This window comes from Sinohyriopsis cumingii, chromosome 12 (genome assembly GCF_028554795.1).
Source record: "Sinohyriopsis cumingii isolate HCF-2022 chromosome 12, ASM2855479v2, whole genome shotgun sequence".
Classification (NCBI taxonomy): domain Eukaryota; kingdom Metazoa; phylum Mollusca; class Bivalvia; order Unionida; family Unionidae; genus Sinohyriopsis; species Sinohyriopsis cumingii.
The window spans coordinates 53,471,927-53,493,162 of record NC_142972.1 but is presented as its reverse complement, the minus strand read 5'-3'; the positions used below and the strand labels follow the sequence as shown (position 1 = coordinate 53,493,162).

The 21,236-nt window shown below is 35.6% G+C and overlaps 1 protein-coding gene across 2 annotated transcripts; it reads left to right on the top strand.

Moving 5' to 3' along the window:
• Positions 1 to 8,749: 8,749 nt before the first annotated feature.
• Positions 8,750 to 20,485, top strand: LOC149786451 (uncharacterized). Of its 2 annotated transcripts, none has more exons than XM_089976900.1 (3): positions 8,750 to 8,791; positions 19,079 to 19,154; positions 19,744 to 20,485. In XM_089976900.1, exons 1-3 carry the CDS (start codon positions 8,765 to 8,767, stop codon positions 20,139 to 20,141), a joined length of 501 nt encoding a protein of 166 aa, XP_089833026.1. In that variant the 5' UTR covers positions 8,750 to 8,764; the 3' UTR covers positions 20,142 to 20,485. The 2 variants fall into 2 exon arrangements, with proteins under 2 accessions (XP_089833026.1, XP_089833027.1); XM_089976901.1 differs by lacking the exon at positions 8,750 to 8,791 and adding an exon at positions 13,802 to 13,952.
• Positions 20,486 to 21,236: the final 751 nt, after the last annotated feature.

The window sequence follows — 21,236 nt, the reverse complement described above, 5'->3', positions numbered from 1 at the left end:
AGGTCAGTGTGTGTGTATAGACACATACGCATATATATATATATATATATATATATATATATATATATATATATATATATATATATATATATATATATATATATATATATATATATATATATATATATAAACACTTTTTAGCAGGAGTCTATTGAATTTCCACTTATTAATCGTTATTAACATAACAAGGTAACAAGGAAAAATATTAATAATCCCCGTTTTCATAATCAATTTAACATGGTAGAAAATTTCGTCGTAATAACCTCTGCTTTCCTCTCTCTTTCTTTTATTGAAGGTGTTCTTAATGATACGAAGTTGCTAGAGCCTGTCGAAACTGAACCATACATTTCTTGGTTAAGAAGCACACACATAATGAAATCTAACTAATAATGTGGGTTTTGTTTCCTAAGATTCTGAAAGCAAATTATTTTTAAATATTTAAATTACCAAAGGCAACTCTCCTTCTCGCTCTTTCGCTCTTATTATGTTGTTGGGTCAGGCAGCATACTAATTGGCCAACAGAGAAACATAAGTATGGGCAATAAGAAAGTAATTTAAGCCCCACCCACCCCCAACCACCCCCTTCTCTCTCTCTCTCTCTCTCTCTCTCTCTCTCTGGGGCCCCGAGTGGACGAGTGGTCTAAAGCGCTCTTCGTTACGGATCACTGCCATCTCACCTCTGTCTGCGGCGGTTCGAGTCTAAGATTCAGCCAATGTGGGCATGTGAGAAAGCTTGCCAGAAGCTTCTCCTGGGTCGGTGGTTCTTTCCGGGGTTTTCCGGGTTCTTCCTCCACCATTAATGCTGGCCGCCATGTATAGCCTATCGTGCTGAAAAATGGCGTTAAACCCCACAACAACAACAACAAAAACTCTCTCTCTCTCTCTCTCTCTCTCTCTCTCTCCCCCCTCGGGGCAAAGAGTGGCCGACTGGTCTAAAGCGCCCTCCGTTACGGATCACTGCCAACTCACATGTGTATGCGTGGGTTCGAGTATCAGATTCGGCCTATGTGGGTATGCGAGAAAGCGAGAAAGCTTGCCAGTAGTTTCTCGTGGGTCGGTAGTTCTTACCGCGGTTTTCCCGGGTTCCTCCTCCACAATTAATACTGGCCGCCATGTCTAGCCTATCGTGTGCTGAAAAATGGCGTTAAACCCCACAACATCAACATCAACAACAACAACAGCAACAACAACAACAACCCTCTCTCTCTCTCTCGCTCTCTCGTTGTACTATCGTCGCAAGCTCAGACCAAAATTCGTTAAAATACGAGCGTACCAGCTATTTGCCTGTGTCATGCATCGACGTCTTCATACCTATGAATGATGGTAAAATTTACAAAAACGACGAACGGAAAGGGGGAAGAAGGTTGGTGGATAAAAACAATATTATGGTCGGTAGAAATCTTAATCAAAACAAGCAATTGTTTGAATTCCCCATTCGTTTCAATATTCTTGACGGAGATGGAATGGCTAAGCGTTCAGTGTTCAAGAAACTAACCATGATCTTTTTGCAGTGCTCTACTTGCTTCATTAAAACTATGTTTAATTCATAAGTATGTTTAATTTATTTAATCAATATCAGTGAAAATGAAAACTCAAAAAAGAAAAGAAGCAGCTTATCTATCCAGCTTTCATAAGCTTATCAATTTACAAAGAGGATTGTGAATAGCCACAATACTTATAGAACTATATTATGTAGCGGTAACACTGGACAGGAATCTGAATAGTTCACTCACTCCGTTGATACACAGCTCCTGTAGGACTCACGGTACTAATTCAACTCCAATAGTAAACATATGGAAACACTATCATATTCAAAATTCAATACATTAAAATTTCTGGGTGCTGATGATGAGACCTATAATTCTCCATTCACATCTAACCTTGGTGCAAGCTTATGTGTGGAGAACATATGAGCCGCGGCATTTTGTTTATCTACACGTGCATGAAACACATGTTATTGATTCTGCACCAAATGAATCAGGTGCTACTTTCATTATTGAGTACTCCTGAGTCAAGCTTGTAAAAATACTAAAATTGCATCAATAGAATTATGTCTATATTGTTTTAAAATTACAGATAGGATAAGCTCTCAAAAGATATTTGTACTAAAATTTTAATTTTCATTATTAACCAATTAGGGACCACCAAACCCGTAAATACTCTATTATTTGTTCATCCATTTCTAGACTGGTTCACAGTTCTTCCGTATAATTAGTATCGTGTGTCCTGTAGTCTATCATAACTCCGTTGGAAATGGAAGCATGTGCATTTGTTTATGATATAAATAAAATGTATGTATAGTGTGTACGCTGCATATTTGATATACCACTCGTTGTCAAAAACGTTCGTTAAAAATACACTCGGAAAGCCTCGTTTCCTTTTAATTGAAATGTATAACTCTCGTGGTATATCAGTGATACAGCGTATATGCTTAATATCAGTTGCCAGCCAAATTCTGCATAGTCGCATTGTGCATCAAATGGATCAATGATTTCTGGCTGAGAGTCAGTGTGGCTTCATAAATGGAAGCGGGACCACATGTTGACTGAACCACTTCAAATCACAGAGAAATGCTAAGAACTGAGTTTCAAACCTTCGCCAAGCTGATACAAGCCCTTGACAATGACAATCGTATGGCCCTCTGGAAGATCATTGCAAAATAAGGCTCCCCAGAAAGATCATAGTCATACCATGATGGTATGCTTGGTCCTGTCAACCATAGTAAGTAGTCGGAACCATTTCTGGTTACCTATGGATAGTAAAGCAAGGTTGCATGTTGGCCCCAACCCTTATCAGTATGATGTTCTGTGCCATGCTTATAGACACATTTCGTGACTATAATTCTTCGTGATCTCAAGGTTTGCTTATGATTGTTTCCTGAATACCAAATCTGAGTGCGAAATGCAATAGAGTATGGACAATTGCTCTTCATTTTGTGATTATCTCGGTCTCACTATCAATATCAAGAAGACAGAGTTGACGCACCAACATACATACATACATACATACATACATATATACGTACGTACATACCATACATACCATACATACACACATACACACACACACACACACACACACACACACACAAACACACGCACGCACGCATACATACATACATACATACATACATACATACATACATACATACATACATACATACATACATACATATTTTCGGGAAAATGAATATCACCAAAGGGTCAGTCACATATAAATGATATGCAAATCTCAGAAATATCGATTAAGTTTTTTTTTTATTTTAAAAAATACTAATGAAGGCTAAAAAAACTGGGTCTTACGCACAAGTTTAAATTTTCGACGATCCAGTGAACTCGAGGTTGATATTTTCCTCTTGCTTTATAGAGTGGAAGTTCGAGTCCTCGCTGTAAAATATGTGTTTCATTGTCACTAAACGTAGACAAAACAAGATGCAATGGATCTGACAAGATCTTATTCGAGATGAAACCGTGTCGATCTTTACAAATTACGATACTGATAACCATACGACGGGTTTCTGGGAAGCAGGCCATGAGTTCACCTTGGTAAAAAATGGATTATAGAAATCAGAATTAGTTAAGTGTAAAGATGTGAAAACACGTCTTTACAAAGTATGTAAACTGTAAAACATTTTCCACGGGATTTCCCTAAATTTTAAAACTCGGGTCTCATTTATATTTCTTTGTCTGTTCCAGCTGTTTTGGTTATGTGTGAACGTTTTCAAGTATTTAGCTTAAATTTTAGCGAATGTGTCAGCTTCATATTCTTGGTAGAACAATGCAACTGTTCAGAGCATACAAGATGGACATATCAATATTGTATAACGTATGGGGAAATACGTTAAGAGCCATTTTTAAACTATGAACCTACGGAATACAAATTAAAGTTCTTGTTCAATTTTCATTGCATGTAATGGTATTTAAAATTTTTAAGGTGGAGATCAAATACATGGTTCGAATATGGCTTCTAACGAGCAATTCATGGTCGATAGATAAATAGATAGATAGATGGATGGATGGAAAGATATATATATATATATATATATATATATATATATATATATATATATATATATATATATATACAGAGAGAGAGACAGAGAGAGACAGTAAGACAGAGAGAGACAGAAACAGAGAGAAAGTTATAAATATACACCAGACAGAACGGAAAGCGCAATCCCTGGATTCTATACAAGAGTACTTGATACTAGCAGGCAGTGTTATGTACATTTGATTTAATTCTATTTGATTTAATTCTATCTGATTTTATTGTTTGTTAGTTTCAAAATATTTTTATTTTTTATCATATGTCAAAATAATGTAGTTCTGTTTGTAAGGAATTTATACGTTTTTCAAAAAAATAGTTTGACCTTGACTGTTCGTTTTAGTAAACACCAGGTGTTGACCTAGATCCTGACCTTGATTCAAAATTAGCAGCAACCATGTAAATAAGTTTTATTTTAATTTTAAAATGATTGATTGTTGTCGAGTTCATGATGGGACTACGTGGTTTAAGATGTAAACAATTTTTTACATTTTATTTCTTAGAGTAAAATGATTGATTTCACTGGACAACAAATTTTTACAAAAGTCATGTTACTGAAATAAAATTAGTCAATTCTTATCAATTTTTATGTGCTGAACACGAATATGACAGTCAAATTGCAAAATTGGCTCTAGTTGTTTTGTAATCTGCAAGAAATTAATGTTTACATAACGAAATGCATTCCAATAGTAAAAGGTCAACTGTAATAGCCTACCTATAAAAAATCAAGTCATTGACTACATCTTAGATTTCTTCGCCTGTCTCTTGTACAGCTGTTCGGGAGCATCTCTGAGGAGTGTCCAGCAGTAGTCAGCCAGCATTGTAGTGGACCATTTTCCCTGGTATCTTTGTTCCATTGTTGCGATATCTTGATGAAAACGTTCGCCGTGTTCATCACTAACAATACCACAGTTGCTAGGAAAGAAATCCAAATGGGAATGAAGGAAGTGAATCTTTAGAGACATATTGCAGCCAAGTTTCTTATACTTCATCAACATGTCTTCTACTAGTTCCTTATAGTTTCCTGCCCTAACATTTCCGAGGAAGTTTGTAGAAACTAGGCGAAAAGCATTCCATGCTTGTTTCGCGTCACCTTCCAGCAAGTTGTTGAACCGGTCATCTTTGAAAAGCTCTCGAATCTGAGGACCCACAAAAACTCCCTCTTTAATCTTTGCTTCGCTGAGTCGAGGGAATTTTACATGCAGGTATCGGAATGCTGGCAAAGTCCGGTCAATGGCTTTCACGAAGTTCTTCATCAAACCTAGTTTGATGTGAAGGGGTGGTAGCAAGATTTTCTGAGCCTCAACCAGAGCTGGGTGTTGGATATTCTTCTCTCCAATGGCTACATTCTGCCTGTGAGTCCATTCCTTCCTCATGTAGTGCATTTCCCTTGCTCGGCTATCCCACTCGCATAAGAAACACATGTATTTTGTATATCCTTGCTGCAGTCCCATTAAAAGGGCAACTACCTTCAAATCACCACAGAGGTGCCAGCTGTACTTGTTATACTCAATGGAATTCAGTAGCTGCCTTAAGTTATCGTATGTCTCTTTCATGTGGACAGCATACGCTACTGGAATAGATGGAAGAATGTTTCCATTGTGCAAAAGCACAGCCTTGAGACTCAGTTTCGAAGAGTCCACAAATAGTCTCCATTCTTGTGGGTCATGAGTGATTTTTAAAGCATTCATGAGGCCCTCAATATCGGAACAGAATATCAGATTACTTTCCTTTCTGAAGAAAGGCTCCAATTGCTGGTGGCGCTTTCGATATGCAGTAATTGTGACATCTTCTTCTAGAAGATTCCATTGTTGGAGTCTTGATCCTAGCAATTCTGCCTTGTTCTTTGATAAGTCCAAATCACGAATCAGGTCATTTAGTTCTTCCTGTGTTATTCTGTGTGGGGTTGATGATGCACCACAGTGAAAATCTGGATCACTGCATGCTGATGGACCAGGAGAAGAACAGGTCGACTCACCTTTGTCTTCGTCAGATGAATCAAGAGAATATTCTGCTGGAGGTTCTGGAATAGGAAGTCCCTCACCATGTGGAACTGGTCTCAATGCAGACGGAATGTTTGGGTAGACTATTCTCGACTTCTTTCGCTTCGTTATTCCGCCGGAAAGAGGAGGAACCAAGCAGAAGTAACAGTCATTTAGGTGGTTGCTTGGCTCTCTCCACACCATTGGGACTGCAAACGGCATTGATGACCTTTTGCAATTCAACCACTGTGAAAGCTGTGTTGTACATGTAGCACAGCATATATGCGGAGCCCAAGGCTTGTCTTGGTCACCAACCTTGCATCCGAAGTAAAGATGATATGCCTTCTTCACTTGAGAATTGATACTTTTCTTCTGGTTGGCAAATGTCACTTCCCCACAAATATAGCAAAAATTGTCCGCGGTATTAACACACTTTCGAGGCATTACTGTTCTTTATTGTACGTAAATGGATAAAATAATAAGTTTTATGTAACAGTAGCTTGAACTGTCTCGCACAACGTCTAAAATATTTTAAATGCTGAACCTATCTGATTGGGCTTTATATAGTACACTGCTTACGTCAGCTTCAGCAGCCGCCTGGCATTAGTATAATAGGCCTACACATGTATAGTACACTGCTGACGTCAACTTACTTCAGCAGCCGCATGGCATTAGTATTGCATTGCATCAGAAAATGATGCAATCAACTGTGGATGATGTGAGCATGATGGTATTATGCAATGTTACATCATTATTCCGGATGTTGCTGCAGTCCTACTGGAGAAATTTACACAGTGAAACATAGAAAATGAGGTATATGAATATCTTCAAAACGAGAGCCAATACAAATTTTTCACGGTTATATTCGTGTTCGGCACACCAAAATACTACAGATTAGGGCCTTTTCAAGTCAGTAATGATTTCACTGTTGACCAGTGTTTTCGTCAGGACCACACCGGGTGTACGTGATTTTTAGCAAGTAAATAATTTCCACGAGGTTCTGGAACATGATCACGTGACCCCTTTTTGCGTTTTATAATACGATATAACCTTTATTTTAGATTTATAAACAATGACAGCTTTTATAAAAAATTTATTCAGATTTCCAAAACCGGAGTGATATTTCTTGTTTCTACAACAATACGGGTTACATCATACGTCAGTAGAACGTTGTGTTATTAGGACTTCTCAAATTTTATTCGTGGATTATTCTTTGATTAGTTTTTGGATTTGATTCTTTAAAACCGTAAGTTCATATTTTTTTATTTTTACAGAATTTTTCCAGGGAAATACATTATTATATTTTTCAAAGCTTGTTGTTTTCACTTTTTCTTGTGTTCCTGTTTATTCGAACCTAAACACGTAAGATAAGAGCAGAATTAATATTTAATACAGAAAATACTATCATTCAGGTTAGAGAATTTTTAGGTCGTCATGTGAGTGTGTCTGCTACACACACGAGTGCATATAACACCGATTAAGTATTATCATTTTTTGGTGATGTGTGCTTAGTCGTGAGGGAAATTTCACAAAGGACGTGTGTGCAGGCAAGGCGATGGGTGCCGTTTACACGCGAACTTATCTCCGTAGAGAACGAATGAACAATTCTCTAACCTGTATGATAGTAATATATATATATATATATATATATATATATATATATATATATATATATATATATATATATATATATATATATATATATATATATATATATATATATAGGCAATACACTTTTATACGTAGCAATACACAGTTCCAGACTCTCTCTATATATATATATATATATATGTATATATATATATATATATATATATATATATATATATATATATATATATATATATATATATATATATATATATATATATATATATATATATATATATATATATATATATATATATAACACATGTTTAGTGATTTGTTTGACAACTATTTTATGCAAGCATTTATTAAACATAATGTGTGCTATACAATGCACCCACCTGGCTACGAGGATGTCTTTATTCCAACCTGTGGGGGCATTAAATGCTCTGATGCATGCTATAGGAAACAGTGACACAGGATCTGGGTATCGTAATGTAATATCTCTTAGGTGTCACCATACACAATTACCCATTTATCCTTTAACAAAAGAGTCTGGTAGGATTAAATCTCGTGCTATCGACATGACAAAGTAATAGGGGTCGAACGTAGAAGCGACCTTTGTGAATGACATGTTCATGTACAATATCCGAAACACTAATAAAAACAAAAGATAAGTAGACACAACACATTTTTGCTCAAGTTGTACCGACTTATAAATCAGATTTTATTTAGTGGTTTTCTCAAGGTCTCTAAAGATAAATGGTGGGGTGTTTGCATTCATGGTGAACATAATTGTACGAGTCAGTTGACGCTGTTTGTACATGTTATGTATAAATTAAGTTGACTTAAGCAAGAATGACTGCCATATATATTTTGTCATGTACGCCATATCCGATTTATCAGACATACGTCTGACCTAGTTCCTTTATCCGGGTCTCTAATTTCACGAGGCAGTTGGATGGCCACTGCAATTATTGTCAAAAGGTATTAATAAAGCAGATCTTCCACCTTTTATTACGTTTCAAATTTTTAATATCTTCTGCATCTTCCATTTGAGTATTCATTACATTTCGCCAAGGGAGTTGGCGTACAAAATTGGAAATAACAAGAATTTCCGCGTTTCAGACTTGTGACCTAGACCCTGAAGCATGAACATCACTGGTAGGTCTCATAAGGTAAAGATTGCCCTAGAAGAAAATAGCATCATTTAAGAATGTGCATATGTTATTTTATTTCTATTATACATGTGCCAGGATCAAGGTTTGGAATCTCAGTACTTTCCAAGCTTTAATCTAGAGATCCGTCCCTTTGTAAATAAGGGTGCCCCTTTGGTCCAATGTCAGATATATGTACAAATTTGTCTTTTCATACCCATTGAGCGGTTTTATGTCGATAGGGTGTGGATCTCAATAGTACGACACACGCTGAGTTAAGTCGATTACGTTAGGAGCTGAATAATGTCAAATATGTATATTTATATATATGCTTTAGATACGAAATATGTTGCATGATTCTAAAATAATATTGTCTGATGATCAATTCTTTGATCCAACAGCTCATCATGACTGGAAAGAAAAGAACACGAGTAAGAACTGAATAGATATGAGAGCTAAAACGTTTGAAAGTCTAGCAATCCTTTCAAACCCACATGCCCATAATTTTAAAGAAAATAGAACATTAAAGAAATAATTAAGGTTCTTGGCATTCATCCTATATCCATTAGCAACGAATCAAAGTGCTTACAAATAACTAGCTCCACTATAGAATAAATCACTGAAAGCATTTAGTTTTACTAAAATCATTACTGTCATCGTTATGAACAATAAGATAGTTTTGTAATGAAGGTAGGACATATTTCATTTTTCTGATTTCGTTGGTTTTTTTCATAATTGTGTTCCCATCATTGACAATATTGTAGCACCTCGTCAATCTTGGATGAAATATGCAAAACCAGCTAAATAATAGGCGCCATTTAGCACGTCCAGTAGATAACAACTCTGGCATATCCAGTGGAGACTCCATCAAACGAATGGGATTTGCCACCCAAGCCAAAGACTGCAACACTCTCGAGGTGTTGGTGCCAGACAAAGATAATCTGGTTGTTGAGTGCACGATACAGCTGTGTCCTGGCACGACCAGAACTGTGTACTCCTTTTGGTGATGGCTGGACTAAACATTTCGAAGAAATTTGCAGAACAATAGTTACATGAAAATCCCATATTGCTGGCGACAACATGACTATTTTGCAGATGGTCGCTACTAGTGAGAAGAACAAAGCTATACGTGTTGCGATGGAACAAATTCAGCACAGGAGGAGGTGGATTTCTAAACGCACATGTTCTATTGGAGTCCAGACATGTCTGCTTTCATCGTTTCTCTGGTCCGGCGGGATATGTATGTATTTTCCGCACAAGCGACTGCAGAAGTTGTCAGAGATGAATATGCAGCCAGTCGCACTGGCTACATATACATAATCGCATACTCTTCTGCATGTGTTTTGGCAATTATTCATAATATATGAAATTTTATATTCGTATATTTCAAATTATTCCTATCTCTTTATGTTCCCGGTGTAGATTTTGTAGAGTTCGTCGACGCGATTTATTTGTGCTATAATTCTTAGCTGCTGTCTGCTTTTGACTCCAGTTTGCATGTAGCTGGTGGTTGTTACATTCCAGTTGTTTGTTTTCGACGCGTGTGTATTGGTTTCTATTGTATGCGATTTGGCAGGAATTTGTGTGTGCTTTTGGTGACTGTGAGTGATGCGTGTGTGCGGACTTTTGTTTGCAGCTTTGGATACTTGTCTTGAATTGTGACTAGCTTGCAACGTTTTTTCCCACTATAACATTATCAGCGAAGGATTTTTTTGCAATATTTCCTCGGCTGTCGTGTCTCATGGTTTTTGTTTTCTCTGGAGACATGTCTGTCTATGGTTCTTGAATAATTGTCGATGGCTGTTTGTGCCTTATGCCAAAGTCGGGATTGTCCTGTCATCTCTTACACGTCGTAAACGACCTCAAGATTTCGCTTCGATTGTGGACTTTGGTTTGGCTGTTATGCATGCGATAACGTACACAAATATATACCAGAGCGGCGACTGTTCTAGTGGATTTGGCTTATATTGTATGAGGTGTTTGGTTTGTGTGAATGCTTCTTTGTCTGGTAGTTGGGAAAATAGTCGGAATGTAAACAAATCTTCACAGATGACGTCGCAAAGAAAGTAGTTGAAATTATTGCAAACGTTGTTATCAGTGACGCCTGTGTGTCCATTATGTTTAATTAAAATAATATTCAGGTATATGAGGCTGCTGTAAAACAACACATGGATGCAAATGGCGCTGCGTTGCCCGGATCACCGTGCGTAATTATTTCATGAAACCTAAATACAAGAATATTAATTAAAGAAGCCGATGAAGAAAAAAATACTAAGAAACCTTGGGAAATCGGCAACTTGGTTTCGGATCTTTTCAAATGGCTTTGATACACCTGAGCCTCAAACCTTAAAGGAGCTTAAGTCCAGACCATACTTGTTCATTTTAACTAGAAGTCTATTGATTATGTGAAATGAATATCACGACGTATCACAAATAAGAACGAATACGAATTTTACACATATACAGCATCGGCATGAATTTGAAGGACTCAACGTTTATTCTGGAAGATACCTAACATTCTTTGGCGTTTGTGTTTAGAATTAGATTTATCACTTCATATAAGTAATTGATTCTGACGATGGCGAAGAGGGTGCTTAATTTAACGATTGGGTGTTAAGGCAATTGAAAAAGACTGCCAACATTGTTAGCAACTTTGTTCCTGTTCTTCACGCATAGATGCTTCATAGTAGAGTTATCATACCATCGTATACGCTCAAATATATTCTTTTAAAAGTCAGAGAAATCGTCCGTAGGGACCAACTTGATGTGCCAATACCAACTCAAGGTCATCTTGGTTATGTCTACCAACGGATGTACCAAAACATTAACTCAGCTTATATTATAAATTTATTTAACAAGGTTGCACTTGTCAGTGTAAGTGTTATTTGACGACGGTGATCGTCAGAGATACAAGGTATAGGCGTAATCGATGTGTTCTATAAAAAAGGCAAAGGTGTTAGAGACCCAAAACTCAATATAGTTGAAGATTTAAATATTCCCCTGCGATCTATTTTATATCATTTTATGACAGTTGTACAATTAGAAATGGTAATTGGCTTGAAGTGCGTTTACGCGTTGCACATTAACATGGTTAGTCCGGATGGGTCTGCTAGTCGTGCAATTTTCTATTACAATCTCGTATCATTAATAGAAGAACTATAATGGATCCTCGTTATTACTGACATCAAAGAAAAATCGAAGCGATAAAAAAAACAAACAAAAAAAAAAAACAACAACAACAACTGCAGGATGAAATCAACGAGGTTTTAATAAAACCGTAAAACTTGTGCAAGATAAACTTGTATATCTTGTTCCTAATGCGATTTTTGAAATCGCCGCCGATGTAAATGTTGGTGTGGGCGTTGGAATAATCGGAACGACAACATCTATTATAGGTACACCAAACTGAAGTGTTGTTAGTGATATAATTGTTATACCCCGCATTGTGAGTGGTGCTGGTAAAAAGAGAAAAGAATATCAATACGGTTACAGTCTTGCAACGGCACAAATAGTCTCAAAACGTTTAGTAAACCGTAATCGGTTTATAAAGAGGATCAAACGATACGCATGGTGGAGTTCGAGAATATGGAAACTCAACAACGACTCCGGGCACAGATAAATAACCGCGTGCTTGCGGATTTAAAGGTAATACAGCTATATATGCGAGTAATATAACTCTCGTCGTAGGAGTGTCTTTATTGGAATAACATCCTTTTCGTTGAATTGTGATGTTTGCCACATGGTATTTACATAGGTATCAGTTTGTATCCAAAATAAAACATTCGTTGAAACTTGTTTTGTGTTTTTGCAACGTGACAATTACAAAGCTAGAGCTCAGTTCGAACTCAAGCTCGTTAGCTATTTTGTGGAAAATACAAATCAATCTGTCTATTATTTTGTCTTATATTCTTTTATTCAAAACAGATTGTACCTGCACATTCCAGTGGCAGATTCCAAAATTCTGTTAGACAATTAACATATATTTATGGATGCTGTTTTGTTTTCCTTGCTCTTCATTATAATCTCTTACATCAACAAGTGAATATAGTGATAATTTGATTGATTTCCTATAGAGAACAAGGGTGTAATCAACGATTGCATAACTTAATTTTGGCGTATCTTTTACTGGTGTCCAATATGCATTGTAAAAATTAATTAGTATGTATAACATAAATGTAGCCTAAAGTTATCAATACAAATAAATCTAGGCCCTTTTAATGATTGTGGTATCTTCTCCTTTCTATGTATTGTTTCAAACGTAACTTTTAATTTTTACTATGTACCCAATATTGTGCTGACACGCTATTAAACCGATGTATATATATGTAGACGTAGGAAAATGAGTTAATTAAAACAAGATGTCATTTCACCTTTATTTTGTTTTAATTTGCTTCAGAAAGTTAGTATTATTAACTATTTTTGTCCACCCCTAAATATCAGATTATTTTTGGTTAAAGTCACCAGGCACAAAGTATCTTGGTCAGTGAGTACAAGAGAGACGTCACATTTAAAGCATACTGCCTCAAAACCACTCCTCAAACTCTTACAATCATTCTGATGCACTATACACAGGTAACCTCGTTATGGATAACGTACCACAATATTCTGTGTATAGTCATTCATTTCGAATGTTACCAGTAAAAAAGACAAAAACATTTATTTATAAGTCAAAACGATACTAGTCAGCATGGACCTTCTTTGTATAGGTGTTCATACTAATGGAGACTTATATGTTCATCTAGTTTAATGACTAATGATGAACAGATAAAACAAAATCTATGCCAAGTGAGTGAAGCTGTAAATATTGGTTACAATCGTTCCCTGGCCAAGTTACATGGCTATAGATATAAATGTATGCATACAGGATGCAAGAAAGCCTATTGATTATGAACTAAATGTCAAAAGATAACCTAAACCAGTAAAATTGTTAATATATTTGACACTAAACTTTTGTTGCATGAGTGTTTTACCAGTAAAGATACGCACTTCGTATAGCCGAGTCCAATACAGGGAGACTACGAAACATGGAACCAGACTAGGCGCAGAGTAAGCAAAGCCAAACTAGGTGAACAGAGTTTCTGAGAAAAATGACTCATTGGTTGGTATTTCCAATTTTCCCGGGTATAAAAGTGAGTGTGATTTAATACTGGCAGTATTGCAGTGGACATTCACTTTGGAAGAGGTATGTAACAGTGCCATGCATTTTTACATACATACATACATACATACGTACCACATGAATCAGTCGTTTTATCAATGAAGTATGACAAAATCTGTCACAACACGAAATTACATTATCTGTACTCTAACTGTTAATTTATAGTACATACAGGGTGAGTTCGTTTGATCATGTGTTATGTTTTGCATGTTATTATGAGTATTTATGCAAAACAGATAACCCCAATATTTGGCCTCTTTAGAAATCTTCTAGTTACGTGTCCCTGTTGGTGACTTGAAAATAAGTTACACCTCTAAAGTATGTCAACTTTTGGACTAAAATAGCGATTTCATACATTTTCAATCACGAGATATGCACTTTGAAATGAATTGTCAGACAGTTTAAGAGGTATAAATATCTGGGCTGCTACTTTGGCGATTTTTAAAGCCAACCAAAAAAAGAGCTATAAATACTACTTAAATCCTTCGCCACTTTTAAGAAGTGTCCTTAAGTATCGTCTCAATGTTTAACTTATTTCTAAGTATTTAGAACATATATCCGTGAAATATTAGAAGATACTAGGCCGGAAGGAAAAATTTGGATACATGTTTTAAATGACTTTTTTAAAAGTTAATTATGCAAATTTGTTAATATATTTTCATGCATTTATTTTAAGATATTATAACAAATGGTTTCACTCTTTAACATTTTTTCAAATACCCCTTTGCTGAGGACAAAATTATTGATCCAATAGTTGCAAGTAACGACGACCGGTTTACTTTTAGATATCCAATTTTGAAAGTTCCTGGCCTAATATCTTAATGTTTACAGCGGATAATATACATATGTAATAATGAGACCATGGCTAATCAAAAACAGGTAATATCACACCTTGGAAACGTAAAATTCAAAATGCACTGAGAATAGCTTCGTTATTGTTTCGTAATATAAATGGTCCTGTGTTTACTTTTCTGGTTAAATTTTAATTTAATACATTACTCTTACTTTGTTGATAGTTTTTAACCGTGTTATGAAGTATCGTATTGTCAGCTGTGGCTGTTACTTAAGCATGGAAATTAGGAATGACGGGAGGGGGAGTGGGTGAGAGCATAGCTATGGACTGGGGATGGGATTGAGAGAGCAAAGTCATTATTGTCTTCAAATAATTTGGGTTGGAAGAAATAATAGAAGAAAATAAAACGAAAAGCTATCGAATGAATTGAATCGAACTACAACGAAATTCATTTTTAAACACCTTTTGGACAGCAGTAACACATACGACTAAAGTAAGCTATGTTATCGTTGATTACATTCTTATTATCTAAAAGAAATCAATAAAGTGATAGCTATAATCACTTGTTATTGCTAGCGATTACAATGAAGAACAATTAAAGCAAAATAGCATTCATAAATGTCAGTTGATTGTATCACATAATTTGGAATCTGCCAGTGTAATGAGCACGTACATCCTGTTTTCAGGAAAAGAGTTTATATGAACAAAAATAGGCAGCTTGATTTTGGATTTTCCAAGAAATAGCTAACGACATAGAGTTTGAACAGAGCCCTTGCATTGTAATTGTCGCGTTGCACAAACAAGAATCCAGTTTAAACGAGTCGTATATTTTGACTACAAATTGAGCCCTATTTAAACAGGATGTGGTAAACATATCAATCCAACGAAATGGGGGTTCTTCCAGCAAATACACTGCCATGACAGAGTTATATTACGCACATATCCGTAACACGATCGCTGTCAAAGGTTCAAAATAAAAGGTACAGCAGTGGTCGGTACTGTTAATAGGGAAGGAAAATAAAAAACACGTATGAAATTTATATCGCCAACTGATTTATTTCATTGTCTACATTTCACTTGCATCAGGGTATATTGTTCTGTAAATAATAATCAGCCTAGCTTCAGATCTTTCAGTATTATAATTCGTTTCTTACTTGTTAGCTGTTTAGACATAATGAAAACTACATTCAAACTTATTTTATGTGGCAATTATTTAACCTACGCGACTTTGTATCACGGCCTAAACATATTTCATATATAAAAGAAATAAAGAAAGATAAAAGGACGTGATGGCTATTCTCTTTCCTACTTGAAAGTAACGAATGCGAACCATCTAGTCATGTCCAGACGAGTTCAGAGCTACAACTTTTTTCACATAGATGGCACTGTTTCAGTATCATACTTAGTTCAGTGAATTTGTCTGCATGTCACAGCTATGTCGGGCTCTTGTAGTATACAGGTTTATTGTCATGCTGATAAATATTGCTCGTTGATAACAAAATGACTTAGATGAACAACCGCTCTCTGTTAATTTACCACCACAGCACAAAAACTATTTTATTTCTTTAAATATGTGAAAGACAGTTGGACAGGTGTAGGACTTGAACAAAATTGAATTCGCACATGTAATATCTTATAAGAAGTTAGAGTAAAGCTTTAATTTTTAAATTTTATTTAAAGTAATTGTAACACTATGGGATTGTTCGAAATTCCGCTTTTCTGTTTTTGGAGGGGGTGGGTGGGATTGAAAGGTTATTAGGAGAGGCTGTACTGCAATTATGGCGACTAGGATATATTTACATGATATAGAGTGAAAAGATGACATCTACATATACTGTAAAGATAAATGATGATATATTTTCAGGATATAAAGAATACAGAGGCATATTTACAGGAGATGAAGACAAATGATATAATAGAATGACACAAATATTTCTCTAGACACTAAGATGCAATGCGAAGAACAGGGATGTCGATAAACATTTTTATTCTTTCATTTTAATTTTCTGAAAGATGTAATAGTTTCTTTTCTATCTCTCTGAAACCAATCTGATGATTTTAAAGTTCACGTGTCATTGGGTGCATTATACCGATGAGTAAGGAAAACCAAGGAATGTCAACAAATCTCAGGCAAAATGACTCGTACATTTTGATACGAGTATAGTACGAGTAGTCATTTAAGGTTTATGTTAAAACGTGGGGCGTGATGCATGTATTGACTTAAAATAAGAATACCAGAGAAGCTATATATAACTAATTCTACATGCTTGTACATTATGGTAATTAGAAAGAGGACACAAACATTAAATAAACTGACATTAGAATAAATGATATAATTTTGATAGTTTCTAGAACTTTGCAAAAATATTAACAATCAGTTTTTTTAATGAGTCGTCAAACACGTGGTTGTAAAAATGATAATACTAACTCGCAACATAGGTGATTACTATTTAATTAGATGACCACTATAGCTTCACGTCATTTGTTCATGTGTAATCCTCTACATTCATTTTTAACTTTTCAAAACTGCTTGAAATATCTTGTAAATTGTTAATGAAGTGTTAGAACCTTGCAAATAAAAAACTGTTTGCTCTGTTGGCAGTTTCTTAAATATTTTTAGCAATTACGATAATGTGATCTAGGTACTGCTAAAAGTTAGAATAATTCAAATCTAAAGTGTTTCTTGTGTTTGTTTGAAGTCAGGGTACAAATACACGCCGTAAAGACCAAACAATGAACTTGACTCCCTATCGAGGAATCGACAATATATCAACCAATTTGGTCATTATGTCTCAATGAGAATTTGACGTTAGGGATAAAATGATGGCCCCTATGGTACTTTAAGACTACGAATGATATTATGCTCATCTACGGAAATGTATAGGATATGGGCCACTATGACCATCTATGAGAATGTACTATTATGTACCACTGTGACCATGGAAAATAGAGGTTTAGTTCTGGTATGTGATATTACGGGAACTGAACATAAGCGGTTTTCTGAGACAGTACTGGAAACTATAAAATGTTTAACATTAGCTCCTGGGTCACTATGTGGCCCTATATAATCTATCGTTGATTGGATATTAAGAGACCCTATGAAAAGTCAAGATGGGTGGCATCGTATAGATACTTATGGAAATTTAGTATTATTGGGATATTAAGAAATGAAACATTACGTGCACCATGTGGCTTGGGGATGCGGAACATGCTTGGATTCATTATAGCCCTCCATGCAATTTCAGCATTGAATTACGAATCTCTCTCTATGGAACTTTGACTTTATACCTCAGGATAGCCATTATGAAACTTTTAATAAAGGTTGACAAACATGATAGAGAGACGGATAAAGACAAGAATGATAGTACATCACGAGTTATATTCAGTCCATACAATCCAACGCATATTTGTATAGTCTAACACCAACACCTACAAGCGAACGGAGGAGGGAAAGTAGGCGATAGGTAATGGCGAGTAACAGATATAATCACCATATAAATCCCACTATTGGCATCCAGTACCCACCCTTATAAACAAAATGAATGAGATAACGGTGTGTTATGTGATGGTCAATAACGCAAATTATTATAAATCAACCCCATCCTTTAAAAGCACAATCAATTGATGGGAAAGGTAGCGGTTAGGCATTGATCACTTACACATGTTCTTAAAGGCACACAAGATACCGACAAAACGGACGAGGAAAAGAACGGTTATGTACTGGTCACTCACACCCATATTTATAATTCAACATGCTCATGTACTATCAAATATCCACTCTACAAACAAGATGGCTGAGTGAAAGGGAGTGTTGTGATTGTCACACACAACTTTTTACCATACAGTACCCACACACATATAATCTAGCTGATGACGACAAAAGTGGGTTGCCATCGATTAATTTCTTACACACTTACAATCATGTTTCCACAAACGTACAAGGAACTTATAAGGAAAGAGGAAGTATTGCTTGTTTTGTATTTTGTTTACTGCAAACACACAAAATAGACACACATAAACAATCACAGCCATAGACGTTGGTAATAATGATCTATACTCCTTATCTAGAATACTGAGGTGATCCTGAAAAGAAATATTTTTTAGTCCAATGTTGTGTGTCATCAAGATCTAGTTATCACACATACAGATACATAATCGGGTTAAATTTCTGGTATATTATTTGCTAAATGTTTCTGTATTGTTATTTTAGTAAGGAAGATTAAAAAGATTTCTGATTTTTCCAAATGTATAGGATAGTGCTGGACCATTCATGTATTAGTCTATCGTATGTCCTTATCAAAGCTGCTAATAAAACCGAATATATATTTGCATATCATCTGTATACATTTCTTTCCAGGAAACAATCGATTTAAAAGCAATTCGTCTATACTTGCCTCCTGTTAGATTGGTTCCACGTACCGAAAGAATGTCTGGTAGATCTCTCTCTCTCTCTCTCTCTCTCTCTCTCTCAGAGATGAGACATATTGTCTCGTAAGGTTTTACCGATGGTTTTAATATATTGTGAATAACATACTGTAAAAGCACAAAAATGTCCAGTCCCAGTCATAGTAGTTGTTAGTTTGGTTTTAATTTTGCTTCAGTATGTTACATTTAAAAGATTTCTGCTATTCCGCAAAGTGCTTAGAAAAGTGCTGTGCTATTAATGTATTGGTCGATAATTTGTACCTGTATGATATCAAACATTCTGATAAAACCTAACACAGCTGTATTGCAAGCTATATGTAAGGATTCTGGATAATTTCTTTTGAGGAAAAAGTAAGTTTACAAGCAACACCTCTTAACTTCCGATCTCATACTCTGAGTTTACATATATTAAGTAAATCTTTTCTCTCTATATGTCTCTCACTTCGCCCATGAGTACGATCCTATAAGAACGAACCTATAAACATAAATAGATGTCAACAAGTTCAGACCATCAAACAACAAAATAGTTAGAAACAAGTCTTTGCAAAACAAGTTTCAAAATAAAAGACAGTCTATTATAATCTTTTTCTTTTACAGTCCGTCTGTATCATCACACATCATTGCAGGGGATGAACGGAATACGAATGTCCGAGAAAATAATACAGTCTCCTTTTGGTGGCGTTGATGCTGCTTTTGGGGAGGGTGTTTATTTGACGTCGCTTGGTCCAGAAATAGATAAAAAGATCGTGGCTAAAAACAACTATAAGCACGCAGCTGCACAGATGCTTAGAGAAGGAAAGGGCGACATCATCATAGAAGTTGATGTCCATGAAAAAGATGTCGTAAAGGCAAATTCCGAAAGAGACGTCTACATTCATTCAGGGGATATACCAATGTCAAAGATCAAAGCTATATACGTACGAAATGGGGAAGGAAAAGCTATCCAATGGCATATAGAGAAAAAGGATGTGGATGACGGCTGTATTATAATTTAAGGATTCATCTTTTAAACTATTGTTTTCTGATTATATCCGTGAGAACAAAGTATATATCATAATGTAGTTTTCATTATCTCGAATACACTGCTCTCCAGTAATAATCGAAGTCGGCTTGATGTATCTAATAAAACAAAAATTTTCCTATTTTTCTAGACCAGTAGACTACCAATGAAACTTTGCTATAGTTTCACCAATTATGTTTCTACGAAAATGATGTTCAATATCTTAATGCACAATCATTTTGATATTTAATCCAGGTACAAAATCAAGTGTATTCAGCAGATTCATGTCAGTGTACACCGTAAATATGAAGGAATAAAAGCAGATATTGTTAATATAAACCATATATTTTCAGTCCTTTCTACACATAACTCATTATATCCTCATTTAGAACATACGATCTGAATCTAGTGTATCTTCTTTTCTTCTTTCCTCTTACATTCTATTATTACTGTTTTCATAAGGGTTTAATTCTTCACTTTGTTTCATCTCTATTCAATCCTCCACCAGTAGCTTTTTCTTCCTGTTTCAATCTCTATCCGCTTGTATGTGTGTATATACATGTACGCATTTACGTATGTGACCTTGCGGGATAGATTTAAACAAGTGAAACAGGGATTAGGACATCATTTTAAAGAAATGTGACCTACAAGACCAGAAAATAACGACAATTTTCTTCTGGATTTTTTACCGTACTATCTTTCCAAATAGTATAGGCGCCTATCCATTTATCTATCAATATGTTGTTACTGTTTATTAACCAATGCAATATTTATCTCTCTCAAACCTAATTAGTCAAGTAGGTTGTAATGTTATAATTCGTCCCAAACAGGGATTGAATCCGTGCCGCGAGTGCGTGAGAATTAGCTGATATGAGCCGATTTGTGTTGTAAGCACACTTTCTCCATACAGTCCGCACAGAGGGTGATGCTGTAATTCTTGAAGATAGGAGAGTGTGATGTGTTTACTTTTTTATATAATCGATGACGTCCGAAGCGGTAATCAAAAAATCAAACCTAGGTGGATATCCTTTCCAATGCGCTTTTAACTGTGTCAAATGCGCTTTTGGTTTTTCCAATGGGAACCCAATCT